Consider the following 23,347-nt stretch of genomic DNA (forward strand, 5'->3'; position numbering starts at 1 on the left):
TTGTATAGGGCTTTCTTCATCTGAGTTAGTTGGACTTTCTGGGTTAGACTCAGGAATTTTCTTTTCTAATAAATTAATCAGATCTTGTTTTATCTCATAATTTTCAGATTGCAATTTTTGACTCATTTGTCTTAACTCAATGATTTCTTTTTTTACTAATTTTATTTCTAATTGTAAATCCTGTAAAGTAACTTCCTTCTTTTTCTTAAATTTTTCTAGGGTTGTATTCAGATTTATTTTTTGGGCAGAATGTTTTGATTCTTCTTGGCTGATGACTTTTCTTAATTTATTTAAATATTCAGATTTTAATTCTGGATTCTCAACCTTACTTATTAGGTCGATTAATAATTCTTCTTGTTCTTCCTGTTTGGTGAGGACACTGATTGATTTAGACTTACAGCAATTATCTTGGCAACCGAATTGGATTCTGGGGGAACTGGGTTGTGACTCAGAAGAATATATTTCAGAAGACTCAGTACGACTAACCATGGTTTCATTCTCACTTGACTCAGTGTTATTTAACTTGAGGACTTGAATTAATTTATTTTTATCTTCATCCGTGATTTTTAATTGTTTGATTGTGTTTTTAACTTTGCAATTATTAGCATAGTGACCATACTTTTGACATTTATAGCATTTCACTTTTCTTTTGTCGGCCGTTTTCTTAAAGCTATTATTCTTTTCTTTATTGTGACTCTTTTTCCAATTTTTCCGAGAGGAAAATATTTTCTTACTATAAAATTCTTTATCTTCATTATTATGTTGGAATGACTGTTTTCTACGCGAATAATGGCGGGTTTTTCTAAACTGTCGACTAGAATTATTTTTTCTAGACGGAGGAATAGACATCAAATCGTATTGTTCGCAGAAATTTCCTAAATCATATTTAGTAGAATTTCTTTCAGATTGGATTTGTTTACCAATTTTCATATCAACACACATTCTCATACCAACTTGATTAATTGTACTTATTATATTTCCATAAGTTAGACTGTCCCAATCAATATGACCTTGTTCATTACTAAGGGTTGATCGGATTTTATGAGCGAATAAATTGGGTAATCCATTAACAAATTTTTCTTTCCAAAATGGCTGATTACTATCTGTTCTTCCCATGACTCTGGAAATAAATACATCTTTATACCATCTAAAATCAGATAATTTAGGGCATCTTAAATTACTCAATTGATCATGTATTCTGGCAGTAGTACTACTAGGTGTTCCAATAAAATGATCGACTATTGTGTAAAGCAATGTGTTGACTCCATCTTCAATACCCTTACCTATTTGTTCATCAAAAATAGGAAGACCATCTTCATTAAGTTTTAGCGCATGAATTATCCGTTGTTTAGACTCATGAGTTAAGTGATTATCCCACCAAGAACGAAGAGTTCCTGTGAAACCTATTTCTAACAAGAGAACAATTTCAGACTGTCTGAAACTGTGATTGGTGATGTAACTGTTAGCTACCATAGACATATGTTGAAGTTTATTTAGAATTTCTTGTTCAGAAAGACCATCAATATTCCATTCATATAATTTATCAGAAGAAACAGAAAACTAACTTTGGGTATTTCGTTCTTCAAACTGGATATCAGGCGGTGTAGGCTTAGGATACCAATTTTTTGTGAGGCTAGTAAGATTAATTTTGTTTGTTAATTTTTGTACCTGTGGACTTTGTTCAAGCTCAAGATTTTTAAATGCATTTTCAATTTTGGATATAGTACTAGACTCAGGATCGATGCTATCAATTGATTCAGGCTCAGAGGAGTGATGAAGTATGAAAGGTGACTTGGGGGATCCTAAAACTTTAACGCTTGATTCAACTTTCTCTTTATCTTTTCGTTTGGTTGGAGTTAATTCTTCTAACATTTTTTCAATTTTTGTCATTGTAGTTTTTGTTTTAAAAGTTGGGCTAGTCTTTAGATCTTGAAAAGTAACTAATGGTTTCTGGTCTCTCTGCTTAACAGAAGTTTCTTTTGGCAGTAATTTGTCAATTTTTGTTTCTATTTTGTCTAATTGTTTACCTATCATGACTAGAATTTGGTTTGTATAATTATTTTGTTCAATCACCATTTTATTTTCTAAGTCTGGGATCTTAAAAGGACTGGCAATAACTTGTGCATTTTGGTGTTGGATTACTATGGATTCAACTGGAGGATGACTAGCAAGGATCTTAGTGTGATCTATTTTTTCCAAATTTTCTTGAGTTAAAGTTTTTAATTTATTAGACAGATAATGGCTTTCTACAAAATCAAGATAATAAATTTCAACTTTGGCAGTGCGCATGTATTCTTTCCATTCATTAAATATCTGTTGTCTTGTTGTTCGGTCTGGGATTTTTGAGTGATAATTATCTCTTCTCGCTTGATTTTCAGGGGCATGTAAGTGATGTCCTAATTTTTCCCAATTAATTTCAAATTTCTTATTAAGTGTTCGAAGTTGGTTTTCTATTTTGGAATCGGCTTCGACAAAATCAGATTGAGTGGGTGACTCAGGGGACTCAGATTTATTTTCTTATGTTGGTTTTCCATAGACTGGATGGGTGACTTGTGCAGTTTTTCGTAGTGATTCCAATTTTAAATCAATTAAGGCTTTCTCTAACTTTAGGTCTCGTTCTAGGGTAGAGGAAGAGGCTGCAAAAGAGTGTCTGGCAGGGACATGTCTCTGGGACTGTCCTAGTGTTGACAACTGTTGTAACTAAACTGTTGATTTATGTGGAGTTTGATGACCAAAATTAATTTTAACTGTTCCGTCTAAGTATTGTTGTATGTAGTCTAAATCGCTTAGACTACATTGGATAGGAACTGGAGGGGTCTTAGTGGTTAAGGTCCAATCAGTGGGAAGAGTGACATCTGACCATTTGATAGAGTGAGGAACTCTAACAGTAGCATCAGGCGTATGACTTTGAATTAATAGTGTTTGACTCTTTGGGCTCTTGTTTAAGGCTTGGAAATTCATGTTTGTACTTGTGACTTTATAATATATTCTGTAAACTAATGCTAGGGGTTGGCTTCCTGGCAAAACATCATAACCTTCAGTCTTAATATTTAAAGTGAGTGTTTTTAATATATGTGGATCACTCAGGCTGACTGTAAAATCTGGATAGCAATCAAAATGAATTGGGCCATTAGCAAGACTGGACTCAATAATTCCTAACGTACTGTCGTTAAAATTATTAAATCTAGCATCACGCAAACAGAGAAGGATAAAAGCTTTTAATCCTAATCTGGTTAAAGGCTTAACAGCAACTTGTACCAAACCAATATGAAGAAAATTGTTTCCATCAGTTTTATGTTTTCTTATTGACTCAAGATTAAGTAACTGGCATGTCTCATGGTTTTTACTTAGGCATAGACTTGCTCGACTATCTTAACATGGGTGGTTGATTTAAAGCTGGATAATGACCATTTTTTCTTATAGATGTCTTGACTAGGGACTCTAGGTATATTCCAGTCTCTATAATCTAAATTACTATTATTCTCATATTCAATTTGTTCTTCATTAACTATCTCTGGGAGACTACTATTGGCTCTAGAGCTGCTAGAACTGTAAGAGTTGGTTCTAAGAAAACAACTCATTTTTTCTCAAGGTTCTGGGTTTGGATTCCTAAAGGAGAAAGTGAACAGAAACTTCTAATATAGACTCCATGGGTAACAGGACACCTAAAATTCTCTCGCCCTCCTACTAATGCCACTACCGCTTAAGCCTCCCTGGGACTTACTGTTTGGAACAGGTCTTATGATTCGGACACCAAGAGAGAGAAGGACAGGTGAACTAAGAGTCCAGAAGAAGAAAAGAAGAAACTGAATACTTACAACTCAGAAAACCTAAACCAGCCACTTGGGTTGGATGAGTTGCAGACGTAGACTAACTCTTCAACACTTACGGCTCTGATACCATAAGGGGTCTAGAACCAGCGAGAGGAAGAAGAACACAGAAGGCAAGTATGAACACAGGGATTACAGACACAATTTATGCATGGAGCAAAATAATGATTATATGAAAATAAGCATTAATCAAAATAATCAATTCTCAAAATATCTCAAATATATTGATAACTTGGAGAACGCAAAACACACACACACACACACATATATATATATATATATATTCTTCTGATAAATTGGATGTCTGGAATATTGATGGTCTTTCTGAGCAAGAAATCCTGAATAAGTTACAACATATGTCCATGGTCGCCAATAGTTACATCACCAATCACAGTTTCAGACAATCTGAAATTGTTCCTCTGTTAGTTACCGGCTTTACTGGTACTCTCAGATATTGGTGGGATAAGCATCTTACCCCTGAGTCTAAAAATCGTATCACCTATGCTGTAAAACTTAATGAAGACGGTCTCCCTATATTTGACGAACAAATAGGTCAAGGCATAGAGGATGGTGTCAACACTTTGTTTTACACAATAATTGAACATTTCATTGGAACCCCTAGTAATACCACCGCTAGGATACATGATCAGTTGAGTAATCTTAGATGCCCAAAGTTATCTGATTTCAGATGGTACAAAGATGTTTTCATTTCTAGAGTCATGCTTAGAGATGATAGTAATCAACCATTCTGGAAAGAAAAATTTATTAATGGTTTGCCAAACTTGTTTGCCCACAAAATACGCACAACCCTGAGTAATGAACAAGGCCAAATAGATTGGAATAACCTGACATATGGAAATATTATAAGCACGATTAATCAAGTCGGTATGAAAATGTGTATTGATTTCAAAATCAATAGACAAATTCAGTTAGATAGAAAGTCAGCCAAATACGAATTAGGTAATTTCTGCGAACAGTACGGTTTTACCAGTATCCCTCCTTCGAGGAAAAATAAGCCCAGTCATCTTAGAAAAAATCGTTATTCTTTCCCTAAGAAACAGTTTTTTCAAAAGAATGAGTTTTATAAGAAAAGAAAATTCTCCCCCAAAAAGAATTGGTCGAAACACCCAGGCAGTAAGAAGAGTCGCCCTAAAAAAGATAAAAGCAAAGTTAAATGTTTTAAGTGTCAGAAGTTCGGTCATTATGCCTCTGAATGCAAAGTAAAAGATGTTATTAAACAATTGTAGATTACAGAAGAAGATAAAGAAAAGTTGATACAAGTTTTAGAGTTGCGAAACTCTGAAACAAGTTCTGTTGAAACCATAGTTTCCAGTTCTGAGTCTGAGTCAAACCAATCTTCAGAATCACAACCCAGTTCTCCTAGGGTCCAATTTGGTTGCACAGATAAATGTTGTAATAGATTGAATTCTATATTCGTTCTCACTAAACAGGAAGAACAAGAAGAACTATTAATAGATCTAATAGGAAAAGTTCAAAACCCTGAGTTAAAATCAGAATATTTGAAAAAATTAAAAAAGATCCTTAATCAAGAGCGTTTAACCCGTCCTACTACCCAGCCTATAAGTATCAACACCACCTTAGAAAAATTTAACTCCAAAAAAGAAGTAACCCTCCAAGACCTCCAGTTAGAAGTCAAGAAAGTTAAAAAAGAATTAGTTGAGTTAAAACAAATAAGTCAACAATTGCAAGCTGAGAATTATACGATCAAACAAGATTTAACTAATCTTTTAAGACATGAATCTTTTGAGCCTAAAAGCCAATCAGAAAGCCCTCACCATTCTGATGATGAACCTTCTGAAGACCAACAAGTTGTCAATTTAATTAAACAAGTTCACCTTAGAAAATGGTATTCAAAAATAACAATTTTGTTCAAAACTTTGAACTCACCACAGTTGCTTTGTTTGATTCAGGAGCAGATCTTAACTGTATCCAGGAAGGTCTAATTCCCACTAGATACTATCAGAAGTCTAGAGAATCCCTTAGCACTGCCTCAGGGAAATCTCTTCAGTTAAATTTTGAATTACCAAAAGCCCATATTTGCCAAAACAAAGTCTGTTTTAAAACCTCATTTGTCCTACTCAAAAACATCACTGATGAAGTCATCTTAGGTCTGCCTTTTCTTGCCTTATTGTATCCTTTCCAGGTAGAATACGATGGTATCATTTCTACCTATCTAGGTGAAAAGGTTAAGTTCGAATTCTTGACGAAACCAGAGTTGCACAATTTAAAAGCTTTACAAAAACAGTCAGTCTCTAAATCTGTTCAAGTTGTTCAAAAAATTAACCAGTTGAAATTTCTTAAAGAAGAAATTAGATTTAAAAGAGTTGAACAACAGCTTGCTGATAAAGCCTTTCAGTTGCAGGTACAGTCCTTTGAAAATAATTTGAAAAATAAAATTTGTTCTGAATTGCCTAATGCTTTTTGGTATAGAAAACAGCATGTCGTCTGTCTTCCCTATATCAAAACCTTTAGTGAAAAGAATATCCCCACCAAAGCCCGGCCAATTCAGATGAATCAAGAGTTAATGGAATTTTGTAAACAAGAAATTCATGAGTTACTCCAAAAGAACATAATTCGCAAGAGTAAATCCCCTTGGTCGTGTCCTGCTTTTTACGTCCAGAAAAATGCTGAACTAGAAAGAGGAGTCCCAAGATTAGTTATCAATTATAAGCCCCTTAATTCAGTCCTAGAATGGATTAGGTATCCTATACCTAACAAGAGAGATCTCATTAACTGATTAGAAAAAGCAGTTGTTTATTCCAAATTTGATATGAAGAGTGGTTTCTGGCAAATCCAAATTGATGAGTCAGATAGATATAAAACTGCATTTGTTACTCCTTTCGGTCATTATGAATGGAATGTCATGCCGTTTGGTTTAAAGAATGCCCCTAGTGAATTTCAGAATATTATGAATGACATCTTCAATCCCTACAGTCATTTCTCGATTATTTATATTGATGATGTTCTTATTTTCTCTGAGTCAATTGAACAGCATTGGAAGCATTTGCATAAATTCCTTCATATAGTCAAAAAGAATGGTTTAGTTGTTTCTGCCAAGAAAATTAAGTTATTTCAAACCAATATCAGATTTCTTGGCTTCAATATCTGCCATTCCCAAATCTCCCCAATTGATCGAGTTATCTAATTTCCTGATAAATTCCCTGATCAAATCCTTGATAAAAACCAACTCCAGAGGTTTTTAGGATCTCTAAATTATGTTTCTGACTTTTACAAAAATCTGCGAAAACAATGTAAGCCCCTGTTTGATAGACTGCAGAATAATCCTCCCCCTTGGTCAAATCTCCATACTGAAGTTGTCAAACAAATCAAAGCCCATGTCAAGACACTCCCCTGTCTTGGTATTCCTTCAGTTGATTCTTTCAAAATAGTTGAAACCGATGCCACTGACATAGGTTATGGTGGCATTCTCAAACAGAAAGTTAGCCCAGATTCTCCAGAACAAATTGTTCGTTTTCATTCTGGAACCTGGACTCAGTCGCAATATAATTATAGTACTATTAAAAAAGAAATATTAGCTATTGTATTATGCATTAGTAAATTTCAAGATGATTTACTTAATCAAAAGTTTTTAATACGAGTTGATTGCAAATCTGCAAAACATGTTTTAAAAAAAGATGTTCATAACATTGCATCTAAACATATTTTTGCACGATGGCAAAGTATATTAAGTATATTTGATTTTGACATTGAATATTTGAGAGGTAGTGAGAATTCAGTTCCTGATTTTCTTACTCGAGAATTTTTGCAGGAACCACAATGGCCCCCAAAAAAGACAAACACAAAGAGTCAGCCAGTCAACCTAAGCCATCCCAGTTGCAGCCATCCCAAACTCCACCCATGAGTCAAAATAAGCCAGAAATGCCCAAATAGATAGTTCCCTATCCTGGTTGCACTCCCCTTACAGTTGCTACCCCATTATCAGTTGCTAACAGATTTTCCTCTTTAGGATCCACAGTTGGCCAGATTCATCCCAGTTATCAATCCACACTAGTTGCCAGTTATGACCCTTTTTTAGTTGAAACACCAGCCGGACCTTCAGTAGCATTTAAAAAGTCATCCCCTTATTTGCCCAAAAGTAATTCTCATTTATTTGTCATTGAGCCAATATACGATGTTCATGCCAACCCAGTTGAAATCGCCAAACACTATTTCCCTCCTGGATTCCATTATATGCCTTCTAGTCCTTACAAGTCTCTCAAGTATTATAGAGATATATTACTTGAAACCAAGTCAGTTGAAATTAAGCCAATAATGGATCGTGATCACCCTGAGGTCATTCTTTATCATTCCCTGTATGTTCACCAAATCATAAGCCAAGAAGCCTTCAGTAGTCGCCCTTATGAACTAAAGCTTCTTCAGTCGAAATTACAATATAATTATTCTGATTATATTGATGCCTGGTATACTATTTTTCTTCACCAATCTGAAGATTTTAGCCATTCCTGGTTTATCAATTTTGATAATAAGTTCAAATGTTCTTTCCCTTACTGGTTCCTTCATTGGTGGGAAAAACATGGTCCAGTCAATGAAATATTGCCTGTTTCAGTTCATGAGCTAATCCGCCATTATACTAAGAAGGCCAAGTTCTCCAAAGTTGATTTATTCTTCCCAAAACAGTTGCTGTTTATTGCCAGATATAAGGTTCCATGGATCCTCAAATGGTCCTACAGAATCACCAAAGATGCCCGGATCTTTGCCCGCCAATTCTCTATCAAATGGTGGGACAAATTTGAAGTTCATCGAATTGCCAAGTATGTCTATAATGATCTACCAGTCGAGCCAATGCCTCGTCCAGTTTCCCCAACTGGATCTGCCCGATCTTCCCTCTCAGTCGAAGGAAAATCCAAATCAGAACTCCAGGAAATTGCTCGCCAGTTGATTTTGCAAGCCTCCCAGATGGATGATGATGAGGACAACGATTCTCCTTCGTCGTCTAGTTGCCAGCCCATTCAGAATCCTGACAAGCCCAAATCATGGTATAAAGATAGTCAAGACCCCTATGACGCCTATGATTTGCACTCATACTAGACTCTGCAGACAATAATTACATGCCACAGTTGCCGACACCATAATTGCATGCCACAGTAGCCGACACCATAATTGCCACAGTACAAGCATCTGCCTTTTACTATTTGCTTTCCACCAAAAGATGCATCAATACAATCCGAATGAAGAAAAAATTGAAAGTTGAATTAGGTTGCACACCTGTGACTCTACAGTAGCAGTGAACCACAGTTAATTTTTCATAGTTAGTTGAACTCTAGTTGCTTTTCTCTATATAAGGAGGTTTCCGCCTCAGTTGTAATCAGAATACAATTTTAAGTTTTCTTCCTGTTTAAAGATTATCTCTGAAACATCTTTTGGAGAAATCACCCCTTTATTTAGAGAGTGAAGTTATTTGAAGTTGAAGTTGCTATCCTTGTGAGTATAAATAAAAGTTGTTATTTTGAAATTATCTATTTTCTGTAAAGCATTATTTTGATGCATTATCATTGGTTGAAAAATGAATGTAGGTTTTCATCATGTTCACGTGTTTAGTTTATTAAACTTGATCACATCTTAAATGTTCAACTCATCTGCTTTCACTTTTATATTAAATTTTCATATTTGTTTATGAAGTTATGTTCACCTAATCAGGATGGATTTGGAATTTTAAATTAGAGTGGGTTAAAAACTCGACATTATAAGTAAATTTAATTTATAAAAAAAAAACATAATCAGAATGACTTAATGAGTTTTACCCCTTAAAACACATCTAGTACACATCTCTTTTCTATTTTATTCAGATGTGTAAATTAAAACAGGGTTATTTTCTATATATATAAAAATTACAGGAGTTGTTTTCGACTTCGACCAAAAACTAAAAGAGGCAGGAGTTTGTGTTTTGCCTTTGGCCCCCTTCCTTTTTGTACCAAAAAAAGAAAACAGGGTGAAGGGGGGATTATGAGAATGCAGTGCATGGCTGTCCATTGGGTGGGTTGGGTATGTTAGTTTAGGCTTAAAAAGACAAAATCACCTGGGCTACAATACAACCCAGGTTAGTTAAAGGGTAATCCGTTCTGATTAGTATTGTTTCATGAAATGTTTACAAAATCAATTATATTAAACCGTACTTAACTGATAAATATAGCATTATTAGAAACAATTAAATAAATTACATTACTAACACAAATTCACAGCTCAGTCTTAGGAGAATTTATCAAAAATAGCCAAAACTTGATCTTTAATTTCAAAAATGTCAGTTTTTGTAAAATATTTCAAATATAGCAAAAAACTCACTTAAATAGACACAAATTCCCTCAAATTTAAAACCCGTACAAATCTAAAAAATAAACTTTATTAAATAAAATTTTGGAATATTTTTAACCCACGTTTGTACAGAAGAACAGAAGTTAAAATATATCATCCTATTTATTGATATTTTAATCAATTTAAATTTAGTCCCAATCCAAGCATCACCAAACATCGGTTAAGTGTTATTCAACTTAAGCCAATTCAAGCTAAGATAATTTCTGAGAATAGTTCATGCCAAGACAATCTTCCGTAACAAACGAGGCTGAAGGGACCAGCTTGGCAAATGACTAAAAGACTTGTTGTCGGATCAATTGCCCAAGTCTGTCCGAATGACACCATTATTTTATCTTCTCTGATAGATCAATCCGCTGAGTGTTTCATGCACGCATAAATGCTGCACCGGCTTCTCAAATAAGCTAATAAGTTTCAAAATTGGCAGCCCATCCCATACGTCATGTTGCCTTTTAAAAGCCACACAACCATATTTGTACAAATTAAGTGACAAAGTCAAAAGAATTTTCCACATAAAAGAATTGATTTGTAGGCCAAAGAAAAATCAAATCATGATATAAGTCAGTGTTCCCAACATTTTTCACTTAAAAATTATATCCTTGTTGCTGAGCTTGGTTGGATTTTACTTTTTGTTGTATTCTTGTGCCTTTTTGTGGTTTCTTAATAACATTTAGGAAATAAAAATTGTAGGGACCTATATTGCACAAACCCTATATTTACCTATATTGACAAACCCTTAAAAGTACATACTTCCCATACGTGGCGTTGGAATTTCCGGCGTGTGAGACACTTCCCATACATAGTGTTGGAATTTCCGGCGTGTAAGTCACTTCCCATACGTGGCTTTGGAATTTCTGGCGTATGGGAAGATTATGTGATTATTAGGTCTCACACGTGGAGTTGGAATTTCGGACATGTGAGACACTTCCTATACATGGAGTTCGAATTTCCGGCGTGTGAGACACTTCCCATACATGGCTTTGGAATTTCTGACGTATGGGAAGATTATGTGATTATTAGGTCTCACATGTGGCTTTGGAATTTCCGGCGTGTGAGACACTTCCCATACATGGCGTTCGAATTTCCAGCGTATGTGAAGATTATATGATTATTAAGTCTCACACGTGGCGTTGGAATTTCCGGCGTGTGAGACACTTCCCATACGTGGCATTGGAATTTCCGGCGTATGAGAAAATTATGTGATTATTAAGTCTCACACGTGGCGTTGGAATTTTCAGCGTGTGAGACACTTCCCATATGTGGAGCTAAAATTTCCGGTGTATGAGAAGATTATGTGATTATTATGTGAGGCTAGGGATGGCAACGGGCCGGGTATGACAATATCATCCCCGTTCCCGCTTTCCATCCCCGCCCCCATCCCTGAACCAATCCCCGTTTAATAGGTTTCGGGGAATCCCCGTCCCCGTTCCCGTCGGGGGACTATCCCCCATACCCGCCCCGAATCCCCGATTTTTTTTGCACAAAAAATATTTATCATATATTTTAACATTAAGTTTCATATTAAATTATCATTCAACACATCCAAATTAACTATAAAGTTCAACTCAACTATTCAAAATCACATCAATATGAAATTCTAAAAAAGATTAGGAAGAATTAGGAGAGAGAGGTTAACTTAGGGTTAAACATAAATATTATAATTATATATTTATTTATTTAAATATAAACATATATATTTTCGGGTCGGATTCGGGGATGGGGACGCCAATACCATCCCCTCCCCATACCCGTCGGGGATTTTTTAAGATCGAATATCCCAATACCCGATAACCATTTGGCCCCGAAATCTCCCCCCATTAGGGTCAGGGACCCGACAGGGACCCGCCTCCGCGGGGATTTTTGCCATCCCTAGGTGAGGCCTTAAACTACTTGTGTGGGTATTAAGATGTTAAACGTCACATGATGGAATCTTGGAAGTTATTTTATGTGGATTACCGTGGGCATTCATTAAAATTGTTCGAATTCTTAATCTGCATTGTTTAGAGTATTAATTGACTTAAAAGCATTGCTAGTTGTTCTACCTTAATTCATTTGAAGGCTGGAAGCTTTGTCTGTAAATTGTATGTTATTACATTGTGTGTGATAGTTGTTGGCTTCTTAAATTGTGTTTTGTTGCAGGTTGAAAATTTGGGAAATGCTCAATTTACAGGGGAGGTTCTGCCGAAATTTCGGTAGAAAGTCTTGTACCCTTCTTCCTTATTTAAAGAAAAGAGGCTATAGTTTCAGAAGTGGGCCCGGCATCAGTGTGATGTTGGGAATTTCACAGGATTCGTCCCGAGTTTCAAGGAATTCGGGGCTGGTCCTGTCAATGTGACTCATTCCTCTTTCACCACCTGTTACTAGCATGCAAGGTGGCATGACAATGATGATTTGATTAAAACAAATTCCAAATCTCTGCACATAGAAAACAAGAATGGTGTCATCTTTCACCTAAAATAATAATCTCATACTAGGCTTAAGATTTTATAACATTTAGGTCTTCATAATAAATATTAAATAAGGAATAGCCATATTAATTAATAATTAATATGCAGTATGAATTTTTTTTTAAATAATAAATATATAGTTTTTTTTATTTTAAAAAAAAAAATTTCTCGCAGGCTTCATGTAGCCTAGCCATGAATATTCAATTTCTTTACTCAATGTCAACTCCAAGTATTTTTTTCATGTTGAGTATCTATTACTATGTTTAATGCTTTAAATGTTTGGGCAACATTTAATTGTTTTGATGCTAAATAGACGATAGGGATATCCAATTTAGAGTTTGCTTCTTGTAATAGATGTCATGGGTTATATGATTAGACAGGGATGTTTGTCATGACTTATGTGGTTCTTTTGCAAGTTTTCCAAGGAACTTAATGGGTTCTTATTATCTTAATTTCATTACTAGGGATAGAGTAGGTGGTATATAAGGATACTTTTGGTATATCCAGGGATGAAGTATTGAATAAAATAGGGAAATCGAATGTCAACATGGAGATTAATTAGGATTAACGTGCTAAGAAAATTGGGTGGAATTTACTATGGTGAAATCGGAAGCTCTAGTGCTCTCATAACTTGAATCTCATCACCTTATTTTTATATGTTTGCTTTTATTTATCGTTTTTAGTTAATTAATCAATCAAATCTCATCATTCAGTCGTTCAAATAAAGTCTGAGGTTAATCACAATAGGTACTTAATAAATTTAATCACTCTTCGTAGGAACGATACTTTACTTAACTCTAAACTACTTGTGTGATCCTTACGCTTGTGAAATTGCTCAACACTCACCCATAGTTGAAAATGAAGAGGATCCATAAGACTCAAATCAAACCAGTAACCATGGTGGAGAAACAGATTCCAAGAGCTAGGGGCAAGAAACACCAATAAATGAAAGGGCATTAACGTTCATCATCCACCCTACCATGAGAGGTTTCAGTATGCTTACAGCAACCCACATGATCCACAGCACCAAGGAATGACATATCCGCCCAAAGCAGTCAACTCCACCTCCACCAAATAGAGATCGACAGTAGATCAAAACCAGTGCTCAATATGCAAATCGACTACCCCAAGGACCAAAGGCCACCGATTTAAGAGATCTATACAAAAACGAGCGTTTGTTGGCGGCTCTCTTTCTTTCTTTTTTTTTACTTGCATTTTACAAATCAATGTGCTTTATAACAGTCCTAGTGTGAATATTTTACTCTGATTATGCTGCATCTAACAAATTTTCCTACCACTTGACATCACCGAATATATTATTTATCAGAGTGTTCCAAATTTCACAAAAAATAAAAAGTAATTGGCTTCATTCTCTTTGTTTAAGGCGTGCAATGACTCTGAGCACATCATATTAATATAGAAATTTATTTTTGAATAATTTTTATTTTATTTCAATTTCTAATAGGTGCTTATCTGGTCTCTACAATCTCATAATCTGGCAACCGAAATGGTTGTGCATTGATTGACCCTTGCCTCTTTTTGTTTTCTTTATCTTTTTTTAAAGTTTTAAAGATTAAAAGTCAATGAGAGTGTAATTGAATGATTTGGATTTTTTTGTTGTTGTGAGATTTGGAAATTCTTTAGTTGTGTGCGTTGACCAAAATCTACTAGAAGCAAAGCATTAGGAAGCTATGGGAGAAGGGGTGCCCCCTCACAAAGGGGGTCAAAATGACTAGTTCTAGGGTACTATCTTATCAAAAACACAGGTCTCTGCAAAGTCATAAGATCATATATCAGTTTTCAACCAAAACATTTGTGACCAAAGGGATCTAGGTTAGTGGAAAATGACATTAGCTTGCATATCAATAGTCATGTTCAAACCACTATAATACTTTGGATGCCTATATGAAAAACCCCCTCTTGTAGTTTTGAAAACAGTTTGTATTTAAACAAAAACAAAAAACAGCAAAGCATTTGTGAAAGCCCATGTGAAGAAAGGTGAAAGGCTTTTGTCTTTGTTTTTGTTGGTGAAAGGTGAAAGGCTATAAAGCCCATAGTGAGCAACAACATATGATTTGATTTCTAAGAGCCTAATAAAGTCTGCAATCATACAAAGGCCTGCTAACCCAACACCGAAACCCATTTCCCAAAATGTTTTCTTTCCTTTTGGTAAATTTGGGGCCTGTTTTTTATGTTTTTTTTTTTTTTATATCAAATGTTTTTTATGTTTTTGGAGCTAAATTTGGGGCCATTTCAGACAAAAAGCCATTAGCATTTGATTAACAGTTGATAACGCATCAAGAGAGCCTATCCACAAGCAGAAGCTATAAATCAATCATACCCCAGACAGATATCTGAAACACAAAGTTTGAAAATTAAGAGAGAGATAAATCAAACAATGGTCACTCTCTTCACTTTATCTTCTTCATCCTCCACTTTCCTCTTCCTTACTCCAAGAACAAAGCTTTCCACAACGCTCACACACTTCTCCTCGTTACCGAAGACACCAACCCATCTCAAGAAGCCTGTCCTTGCTGTGACCTCTCTTTCTTCCCCATTGCAATGCGACCCATCACTCCCTCCAGCTGTTCAAACCTTCTGGCAATGGCTCCGAGACGAAGGCGTGGTCACTGCCAAGTCCCCTGCAGCAAAGCCTGCTTTGGTCCCTGAAGGCATGGGGCTCGTTGCCCACAGAAACATTGGTAAAAACGAGGTGGTTTTGGAGGTCCCCAAGAGGCTCTGGATAAACCCAGATGCCGTTTCAGGCTCCGAGATTGGAAATGTTTGTAGTGGGTTGAAGCCTTGGGTGTCCGTTGCTCTGTTTTTGCTCAGAGAGAAGTACAGAGATGACTCCAAGTGGAGGCTTTACCTTGATATTCTTCCTGAATCCACCAATTCAACTGTGTTCTGGTGGGTTTGGCTGATTAATTGCTTAATTTCTACAGTTGGGAATTTTGTATTTTTCCTTTTTATGGGTTTGAGATTTTGGGGGTTGATAAAGAGTTTGTGTTGATGGTTTCAGTGCAGGTCAGAAGAGGAGCTTGATGAGCTTCAAGGTTAGACAGTTACTTAGATTGCAGGTTTTTTTAGTGGTATTTACAACTCTGTTTAGCTTCATTGTACTACAAACCTATCTATACTTGCAAGGACATATATTGTACATGATTTAGAAAATCAAAGTTTAAGCTTTAATCAAACATGCCATGATGGTTTTTAACTTGTTACAATATAATCTTTATGCCTGGAATTTGGGTTCTGTGTGTAATCTGGAAGCTAGTAAAATGAATGTACATCTTATATAAAAAATGTACTTGATTGTTGCAATCTTTGGCTAGAGTATGATTGAATTGGGGTTGGCAGGAACCCAACTTTTGAGCACAACAATGGGTGTAAAAGAGTATGTGCAGAGTGAGTTTCTAAAAGTGGAAGAAGAAATCATCCTCCCTAACAAGCAGCTTTTCCCATCTCCTATCACACTGGATGACTTCTTTTGGGCATTCGGTATACTCAGATCCAGGGCATTCTCGCGTCTCCTCGGTCAAAACCTTGTTTTGATCCCACTTGCGGACTTGGTAAGGCTTGAGACTTCCCACTACAATCAATCTGTGAGCTAGCTCCAGTTATGCAAGCAGCTTGTTTCCATTGATATTGAGTAAAAGATATCTTTTATCAGATCAACCATAGTTCCAGCATAACCACAGAAGAGCATGCATGGGAGATCAAAGGAGCAGCAGGTCTTTTCTCTTGGGATTATCTGTTTTCTATACGGAGCCCAGTTGCTCTCAAGGCTGGTGAGCAGGTGAAGTTTTTCAGCTGCTGTTTTTTCTTCTTGTTGTAGTCCAGTGATAGTCTATACTCTGTAGGCCTCTCATGCTTCTGAAATTGTGGTCTTTTTTTCTTCCCTATATGGCATGGACGCTAACCATTTCTGAAAGATCCTTGAATTAGATTAAATACTATGGTTTGTAATGAGACTTCTCAACAGGTTTTCATCCAATATGATATAAACAAGAGCAATGCTGAGTTTGCTTTGGATTACGGATTCATAGATTCTTCCAATGCAAATCGCGATGCATTTACCTTAACACTGGAAATATCCGAGTCAGACCCATTTTATGGTGACAAGCTGGACATTGCTGAGTCTAATGGTTTGGGAGCAACTGCATACTTCGACATATTTTTGGACCGTTCACTCCCACCTGCATTGATTCCATATCTGCGGCTGGTAGCTCTTGGAGGTACCGATGCTTTCCTCTTGGAATCTATATTCAGGAACACTATCTGGGGACACCTTGAGCTGCCTGTGAGCCCTGCCAACGAAGAGCTCATATGTCGAGTGGTCCGAGAAGCCTGCAAATCTGCTCTTTCTGCCTATCCCACCACCATTGAAGAGGTGTGCTTTTATTTATTCTCCTTGTGGCACCGGAACTTTTCTCTAGGGCTTCAAGCCAGTGGTGTAGGCTTGTAACAACTGAATGCACATTGTTTCATTGCAGGATGAGAAGTTAAAAGAATCAAAACTGGATCCAAGGCTTGAGATTGCAGTAGGAATAAGACATGGAGAGAAGAAGGTGCTTCAGCATATTGATGGGATTTTCAAGGATAGGGAGTCAGAACTACGTCAATTGGAATACTACCAGGAAAGGAGGCTCAAGGATCTTGGCCTCTGCGGGGAGCTAGAAGACATCATCTTCTGGGAGCCCAAGTAGGGCAAATTCATGTCACTGAGAAGTCACAAGTAGTTCTAGTTTACAGTTTACCTTGCTAAAAATACCAGAATTCTGTGAAGGTTGGAATGAGAAAATGATGGATCCCAGAAGCATATCCCAGAGATTTTTTTTTTATTTTTTTTATTTTTTGGCTTCTTGGAGCTACTCCTTGTGTACTTATTCTATTTTTTGTTCTTGGATTTTAATTATACCTTAATTGATCAAACTAGATGAATCCGTGCAGAAGCGTCAAATTCATGTGGTAATTAATTGCATCACTCATTTTTGTTTCTCATGAACGGGAACTTTTTCGACTGTACTCGTGTTAATTATAATTTATAGAACTGAACAGCAGTGAATTCTTGTCAAGTTGTCAAATACATGAAGAAAACAAACAAATTTATGGACAAATTTAAAGATTGAAAACGAATGAATACATCTTTAGAAGCCCAAATTGGGAACTCAAGTCTTTTTATGCCGTTTCCTACAAAACTCTCATGTGTGTGTGTACATGCTTACTAATATGAAAGCCACTGCCACATGGATTTGTTGACCACTCTCTTAAAACAATTGTGTTGAAGGAGGTTCCAGATTAGAAAGCTTGCAGTCACCCAGCTTCACTTGAGTTGCTAGGGCTAAGCAAGTTGTCACAATTTGTTCCCTCGCAGAGGCACTCTTGAGGATTTGCATAAAAATAATCTTCCTCCTTCGGCTTGTCTGCAATAACTCGACGTCGAGTTGGCTGTCCCATTCTCTTCTCATGAGTGGATCGTACAGCAACTGAAAACTCATTCCATGAAAGTGTCCCATTCAGATGCATGTCCAACAACTCCACAAGCCTTTTCCTATCTAGCAAGATACTTTTCTTAAACCCAAGGTACCTGCACGAAATATAATTAGAGAAGTGTATTTCTTTGGTATTTTATAAAACAAAAACCCATCCCACCTTGTAAAAGTGTTCACATACCTTCGGTGACCTTCAACAAGTTTCGCCATGTTCCCATCATATGTAGGAACGAAAGTATTACTAGCTACCGAAACTATAAAATCCAAAGCAGCCATTTGAGATGAATGATTCTGAAATTGTTGCAACTCCTCCGGGGAGAGAAGACTTTCTTTTTTAACCTGAAGTAAACAAGTAAGAAAACATTATTTTATAAAGACCACAACAAGTACATAGCCAGTATGGACATAAATATTTTAGAGTCAAGTTGGACCCTTCAATGGGACCTCTCAGATCATCTGCTTTTATCAAATAAACAGGTAAACCTCTCAGATCATCTGCTTTTATCAAATAAACAGGTAAATGACAATGGCTTCCCCACTGGTTAGAACTAGAGTTTGAACAACAATTAGCTTTTCATGTATTCAGGTAAACCCATCAAAGGGCACCCTCAACTCCAGTGATGGACCTTGACCACCAAACGAGTAGGAAAGGTGTCTATATGACCTAAGTCTTGACAAGGTATTGCTTATGATACAAGGATAACCAGAATTGTGGCAAAGCACACGTGTTACCACTCAGCAAAGTTACTAATATCAGAAGTCCCAAATCCGCAAAAGTAAAAAGGCTACAGAATAAAGCAAACGAACTCACAATTCGTGGAAATGCAGCTCTTAAAGGGGCAAGTCTCCTTTCACTACCATAAATCTCACCAGCTGCTATATAGATCTGTGTGTCCTTATGAAAATCCAATGCTTGCAAAAGTAATGCACTCTCCTCAGGTGTCAGAGGGCACAAACCGTGTGATCTCTTCTCTTCAGACACTATCTCTTTCTCTCTCCACCAAGGATATGCATATCTGAATGAAAGGTATGCCAACAGACATTGCAAGTGAGTACAACTCAATATAACCAACCTTGGTCATAAGAAACTTGTGTAAAGTAGACAAAAGAAAACTTTAGCCAGGATGATTAAAGGTAATAATCCTGCTCCACCAAGAGCCTAAGGCACAAGAAACACAAGGTGGGAAAGAACAGAAATCTATGAGTCATGGATTTTCTTTGTCAGCTGTTATATCATCTACTAGCAACAGTAATATTTTCTTGATATGAACAGTGTTGTTTGAAGCATATGCCTGTTTAAAAATCAAGCAAGCCAGATAAAAAATTTACTCATGACAAGTGTTCATCAGATTTTCAAATAAGCATTCAAAAAACTATTGTCAAATTTTAAACATGACAAACCTCAATCGTTTGAGCTCCGCAGCTTCTTCCTCAGTGCATCCATGAGTGCAACCTGAGAAAGCCAACATGTCCATCTCATACCTTAGATGCAAAGCCACAAAAGGTCCCTTCTCCTGGAGTATACGAACCAATTTGTACCCCAAAGTCTCAATCTGAGGAGTGAACTTCAGTGCCTGGAAATTAACACGACACCTGAGTTTCTGAAGATCAAGAGGTATCCAATTGTTTGCCACGCGTGCATCCGTTCTGTTAAAGTGCAACACCTTATGCTTGCTAATAAGTGGCAAAATCTGCATACAATGAAATCAAGGCACTGAATCAGGACGCATCACTTAAAAGTTAAAACTTCCGCATAATGGAATCAAATGCATTCAATCAGGAAGTAGAAAGAATAGATAAACTCACTTAGGCCCAAAAAACAAAAAAATAAATTTGATCACACTACAATTTGGAATATGTTCTAATTACATATCTAAATTAGGCACAAGTGAATGCATGCAATGCATAGGATGATAAGGAGCTAACATAATTTAAAGAAAGTTGTTAACTTCATTAGCAATATATTCTTCACCTAAAATAAACTGGCAAGCAAGTACACAAACCTGTTCCAGATAATATTTTTCGTTTGACCAACTAACAGGAGGCATCTCGAATGGTTTATGTCCATATTTCCTACTAAACATTTTCGGCAGTCTTCTGACAATTCGGACTTCATCTCTCAGCGAATCAATGAAATGTCTTACATCAAAGATATCCTCAAAATTACTGCAAAAAGAATACTAACAGTTGAAATCCTAAAGCAGCAATTAAAGGAGTTAGTTAAATCACAGTTCCATTTAGATCAATGATTATACCTAGGATCAGCCCAGAAAGATGTCTTATCAAGCTCCGGAACAACCAATGTGAGATTTAAAAGCCGAGCAACAGTCACCATGTCGCAGATCTGAAATGCAAAAGTTGCTATCAGTAGCTAGATATGGGATAAAGGAAGAAGGAAAAGAAAAGAAAAACACAGCACAAACCGCAGCACGCATTTGATTCAAGCCCCCATTGCAGGAAACTCTAAGAAACCCATTACTTGTATAATTTCCTGCAAAAAATCAGGTCATTAGGCCTATTTTTCAACTTCATATTGCACATATTAGCCTTACCACACACAGAACACGCATGAGATTGCTTCTCTCACATATGTGGGAATGTAAAAAAGCAACAAACAAAAGATGAACCATTGTTGGTCGAAGAAAATAATTTTTCCATAACTTAGGGTAATTTGTGGGCAACTTCAACAGAGTACAGTACATTTACCACACAACCTATTTCATAATTACTTTGAAAGAATGAGCTTCTCATGAAAGCCAATTTTAACTTTCAACAGTAAACGGAGTTCCAAAACTATAGTTTTTATAAGCATTCATTTCATACGTCACTGATACCACCACACACACCTCTTAAAGACTGCAGGCCTGGTGCCAACAAATATTAGAAATCAATCTATATAAACACACCTTACCCTAAAAATAAGAATTCTCCATTCCATAACCAAAAATAATCCTATCCACTTATCCTTGACCTCAAATACTCCAAATTTATACACAGCGATCCTGCATTGTCAAATGGGATAGCAAGCGCAAATTTCATGTGCCAGAACTCTCAATTCACGAACTAAAACATTCATATTCATGCGTACATAAAAACACTAGAATGTGCAGCCCTCAACTGAGGGAGCCATATCCAGGTGCAATACTCTCCAATTATGAACTAGAGCAATCGCATTCAAGCTCAACACTAGTAACAGCAACAAAGATACTCTGCACTATTTGAACAATTTTCAGTATTAAAAAAAAAATCTTTTTTAATCTAAAAACTCACTTGCAGGGAGAAGAGGTGGCGGCGACGGAACCGTCGGAAGTGGATCCTGCGTAATTGCCGAAATACGATTGGTTATATTGGAGAGCAAATGTGGATGCCATAGCTCACCAACCGCCACTAACTGAACCAAACACGTCCAAAGAAACAAGCTTGAACACACCCGGATGAACCACACCTGTAGACGCGTTCTCGCAATCACCGGCGCTGGAAGCTTATCGCAACGCACCTGTATACCACCCTCAGATCTAACCTCCATTCCTCTTTCACACACCACATCGCCGTTTCATCGATCAATCCCAAAATTCCCAAATGCCCGATGAAGTTCAGCTCATGAAATCCCCAATCTCACGCACACATTGTCAAATCAACACACTTGGGAACCTTAGCCCTAGCTCGGCCAAAGCCTAGATTTTGAAACAGAACAAAGAACAGAACTTTTGCCAAGGATCGGAGGAGAGAGGGGTAGGAGGTTGAAAAATCACGAGTAAAATGGATAACCCAATTAAAAATCTCAACAACCCAATGCAACCGCCAGACACTTTCTGATTTTCTTTTCTTTCCTTTCCTTTTTCCGGGAAAATCTTATTTTTCTCGGCTACTTGCTGTATGAACTTTTTTTTATAAAATAAAAAAATAAAACAATACGAGAGGAAAACAATAAAAAGAATATTTGTTGGTTGGATTCAGCTCTTTTTGTAGCGAAAGCGTTTGAGAGAAAGATCCCACCCTCCGGTTCTCACGAGTCCGAATTGTTGCTATCACAATACATACAATCTGCAAATTACACAGTTTTACTGGATTTTAGTTGTGCCTTGTGATAAGTGCTGTCAATTTTTTTTTATTTTTGGGCAGTCAGTGCTGTCAAATTTGTTTTTTTACCTGTAAGATTGGATCGCTTATTAAAGTATACAGTGCAAAGAGGAAAGCCATGATCTGCTTTTTTATTCTCAGATTCTCTTCTTCTAAATTAAGGAATAAATTATAATTTTTCTATGTGACATAATAAAACAATAGGATAAAATTCAAACCACCAACCTGCCCATATATTTATTTTAATGATAAGATATGCAAATTGATTGATGAATTCAAGGTATTTTAATAATTAAGCCAAATTAAAATACGAGGGTTAGGCTTTGGAGTCTTGGAAATCAAGATGATTAGAAAACTAGTGATCCCTTTTTGTTGGTTTGGTTATAACTGATATTATATATAGCATGCGCCAATCCCTTTGCCGACTAACGAAGCATCCGATGATTTTGTGGAGTTTTATGTGCAATTCTGGTTTTGCTTTTCAGTTTTTTTTTTATATTGTTCTAGTTTTGTAATCAGTCCATCTTTTACTTCGTTAGTTAAATAAACAAATTTAAGTTCTAGTAACAGAAAACGTTTTAGCATCGTACATATCCTCTCATTCTACGAGCGTTAAGAAAAACAACATTACTTTCCACACGCTTTGTTTCAAGTATAGCATAGACCGCATGCATTGCATATCTGAGATAAATTTGTATTTTAGCAAAGGTTGGTAAATTTTGGCGAAACCAAGAACGTAAGAGAAAACGAACTCAAGTGTGCATGCTGTCATAGAAAACAAACAGCCATAAAGCTGTCAACAGACAGTTGATAACTTTAAGGAAACGCTGCCTGGTCTTATAATAGTGTATGCGCATGAAAAACTAATTCTGGTTTTGGGATTTAGGAGGGAGCCCCTTTTGGATTTTTCAGATAGTTCATCAATTCCCTTTTTTGAAAACGTGAGGCAAGTGGGCGAAAAAAGCAGTGGCTGGTGAGTCTGTGAAGTAATTATAATTTGTATTGTGTACTTTGTGTGCGTGTGGAACGTAGGTGAAGTGCAGAAATGTCATGAATCATGATGCTTGTATAATTTAGGGAGACACTGACATAGTAACAAGGACAATGCATAATCATATATTTTCCCAATTCAAAGTAACCATGATAG

The 23,347-nt window shown here is 36.4% G+C and overlaps 2 protein-coding genes across 2 annotated transcripts; one reads left to right on the forward strand and one right to left on the reverse strand.

Annotated features, from left to right (window-relative positions):
- Positions 1 to 14,921: 14,921 nt before the first annotated feature.
- LOC117633227 (ribulose-1,5 bisphosphate carboxylase/oxygenase large subunit N-methyltransferase, chloroplastic) lies at positions 14,922 to 17,600 on the forward strand. The gene is made up of 6 exons (XM_034366951.1): positions 14,922 to 15,535; positions 15,653 to 15,681; positions 15,986 to 16,197; positions 16,299 to 16,424; positions 16,611 to 17,018; positions 17,122 to 17,600. Exons 1-6 carry the CDS (start codon positions 15,024 to 15,026, stop codon positions 17,332 to 17,334), a joined length of 1,500 nt encoding a protein of 499 aa, XP_034222842.1. The 5' UTR covers positions 14,922 to 15,023; the 3' UTR covers positions 17,335 to 17,600.
- A 57-nt stretch (positions 17,601 to 17,657) lies between these two features.
- On the reverse strand, positions 17,658 to 22,081 carry LOC117633219 (rhamnogalacturonan I rhamnosyltransferase 1). Its single transcript, XM_034366940.1, has 8 exons — positions 21,391 to 22,081; positions 20,544 to 20,611; positions 20,376 to 20,464; positions 20,124 to 20,286; positions 19,522 to 19,811; positions 18,932 to 19,136; positions 18,302 to 18,459; positions 17,658 to 18,215 (listed from the first exon to the last, which is right to left on the reverse strand). The coding sequence occupies exons 1-8, from the start codon at positions 21,644 to 21,646 to the stop codon at positions 17,942 to 17,944; spliced, it is 1,503 nt and encodes a 500-aa protein (XP_034222831.1). The 5' UTR covers positions 21,647 to 22,081; the 3' UTR covers positions 17,658 to 17,941.
- Positions 22,082 to 23,347: the final 1,266 nt, after the last annotated feature.

This window comes from Prunus dulcis, chromosome 1 (genome assembly GCF_902201215.1).
Source record: "Prunus dulcis chromosome 1, ALMONDv2, whole genome shotgun sequence".
In the NCBI taxonomy this organism is placed as follows: Eukaryota; Viridiplantae; Streptophyta; class Magnoliopsida; order Rosales; family Rosaceae; genus Prunus; species Prunus dulcis.

Excerpts from the sequence above, each read along its gene's own strand:
- LOC117633227 (XM_034366951.1), top strand. The coding sequence starts at position 15,024 with ATGGTCACTCTCTTCACTTTATCTTCTTCATCCTCCACTTTCCTCTTC. Across the intron at positions 15,536-15,652 it reads ACCAATTCAACTGTGTTCTG|GTCAGAAGAGGAGCTTGATG; the intron begins GTGGGTTTGGCT and ends GTTTCAGTGCAG. Across the intron at positions 16,198-16,298 it reads TGATCCCACTTGCGGACTTG|ATCAACCATAGTTCCAGCAT; the intron begins GTAAGGCTTGAG and ends ATCTTTTATCAG.
- LOC117633219 (XM_034366940.1), bottom strand. The coding sequence starts at position 21,646 with ATGGAGGTTAGATCTGAGGGTGGTATACAGGTGCGTTGCGATAAGCTT. Across the intron at positions 20,465-20,543 it reads TGAATCAAATGCGTGCTGCG|ATCTGCGACATGGTGACTGT; the intron begins GTTTGTGCTGTG and ends TTTGCATTTCAG. Across the intron at positions 19,137-19,521 it reads GCGGAGCTCAAACGATTGAG|ATATGCATATCCTTGGTGGA; the intron begins GTTTGTCATGTT and ends CCTTTCATTCAG.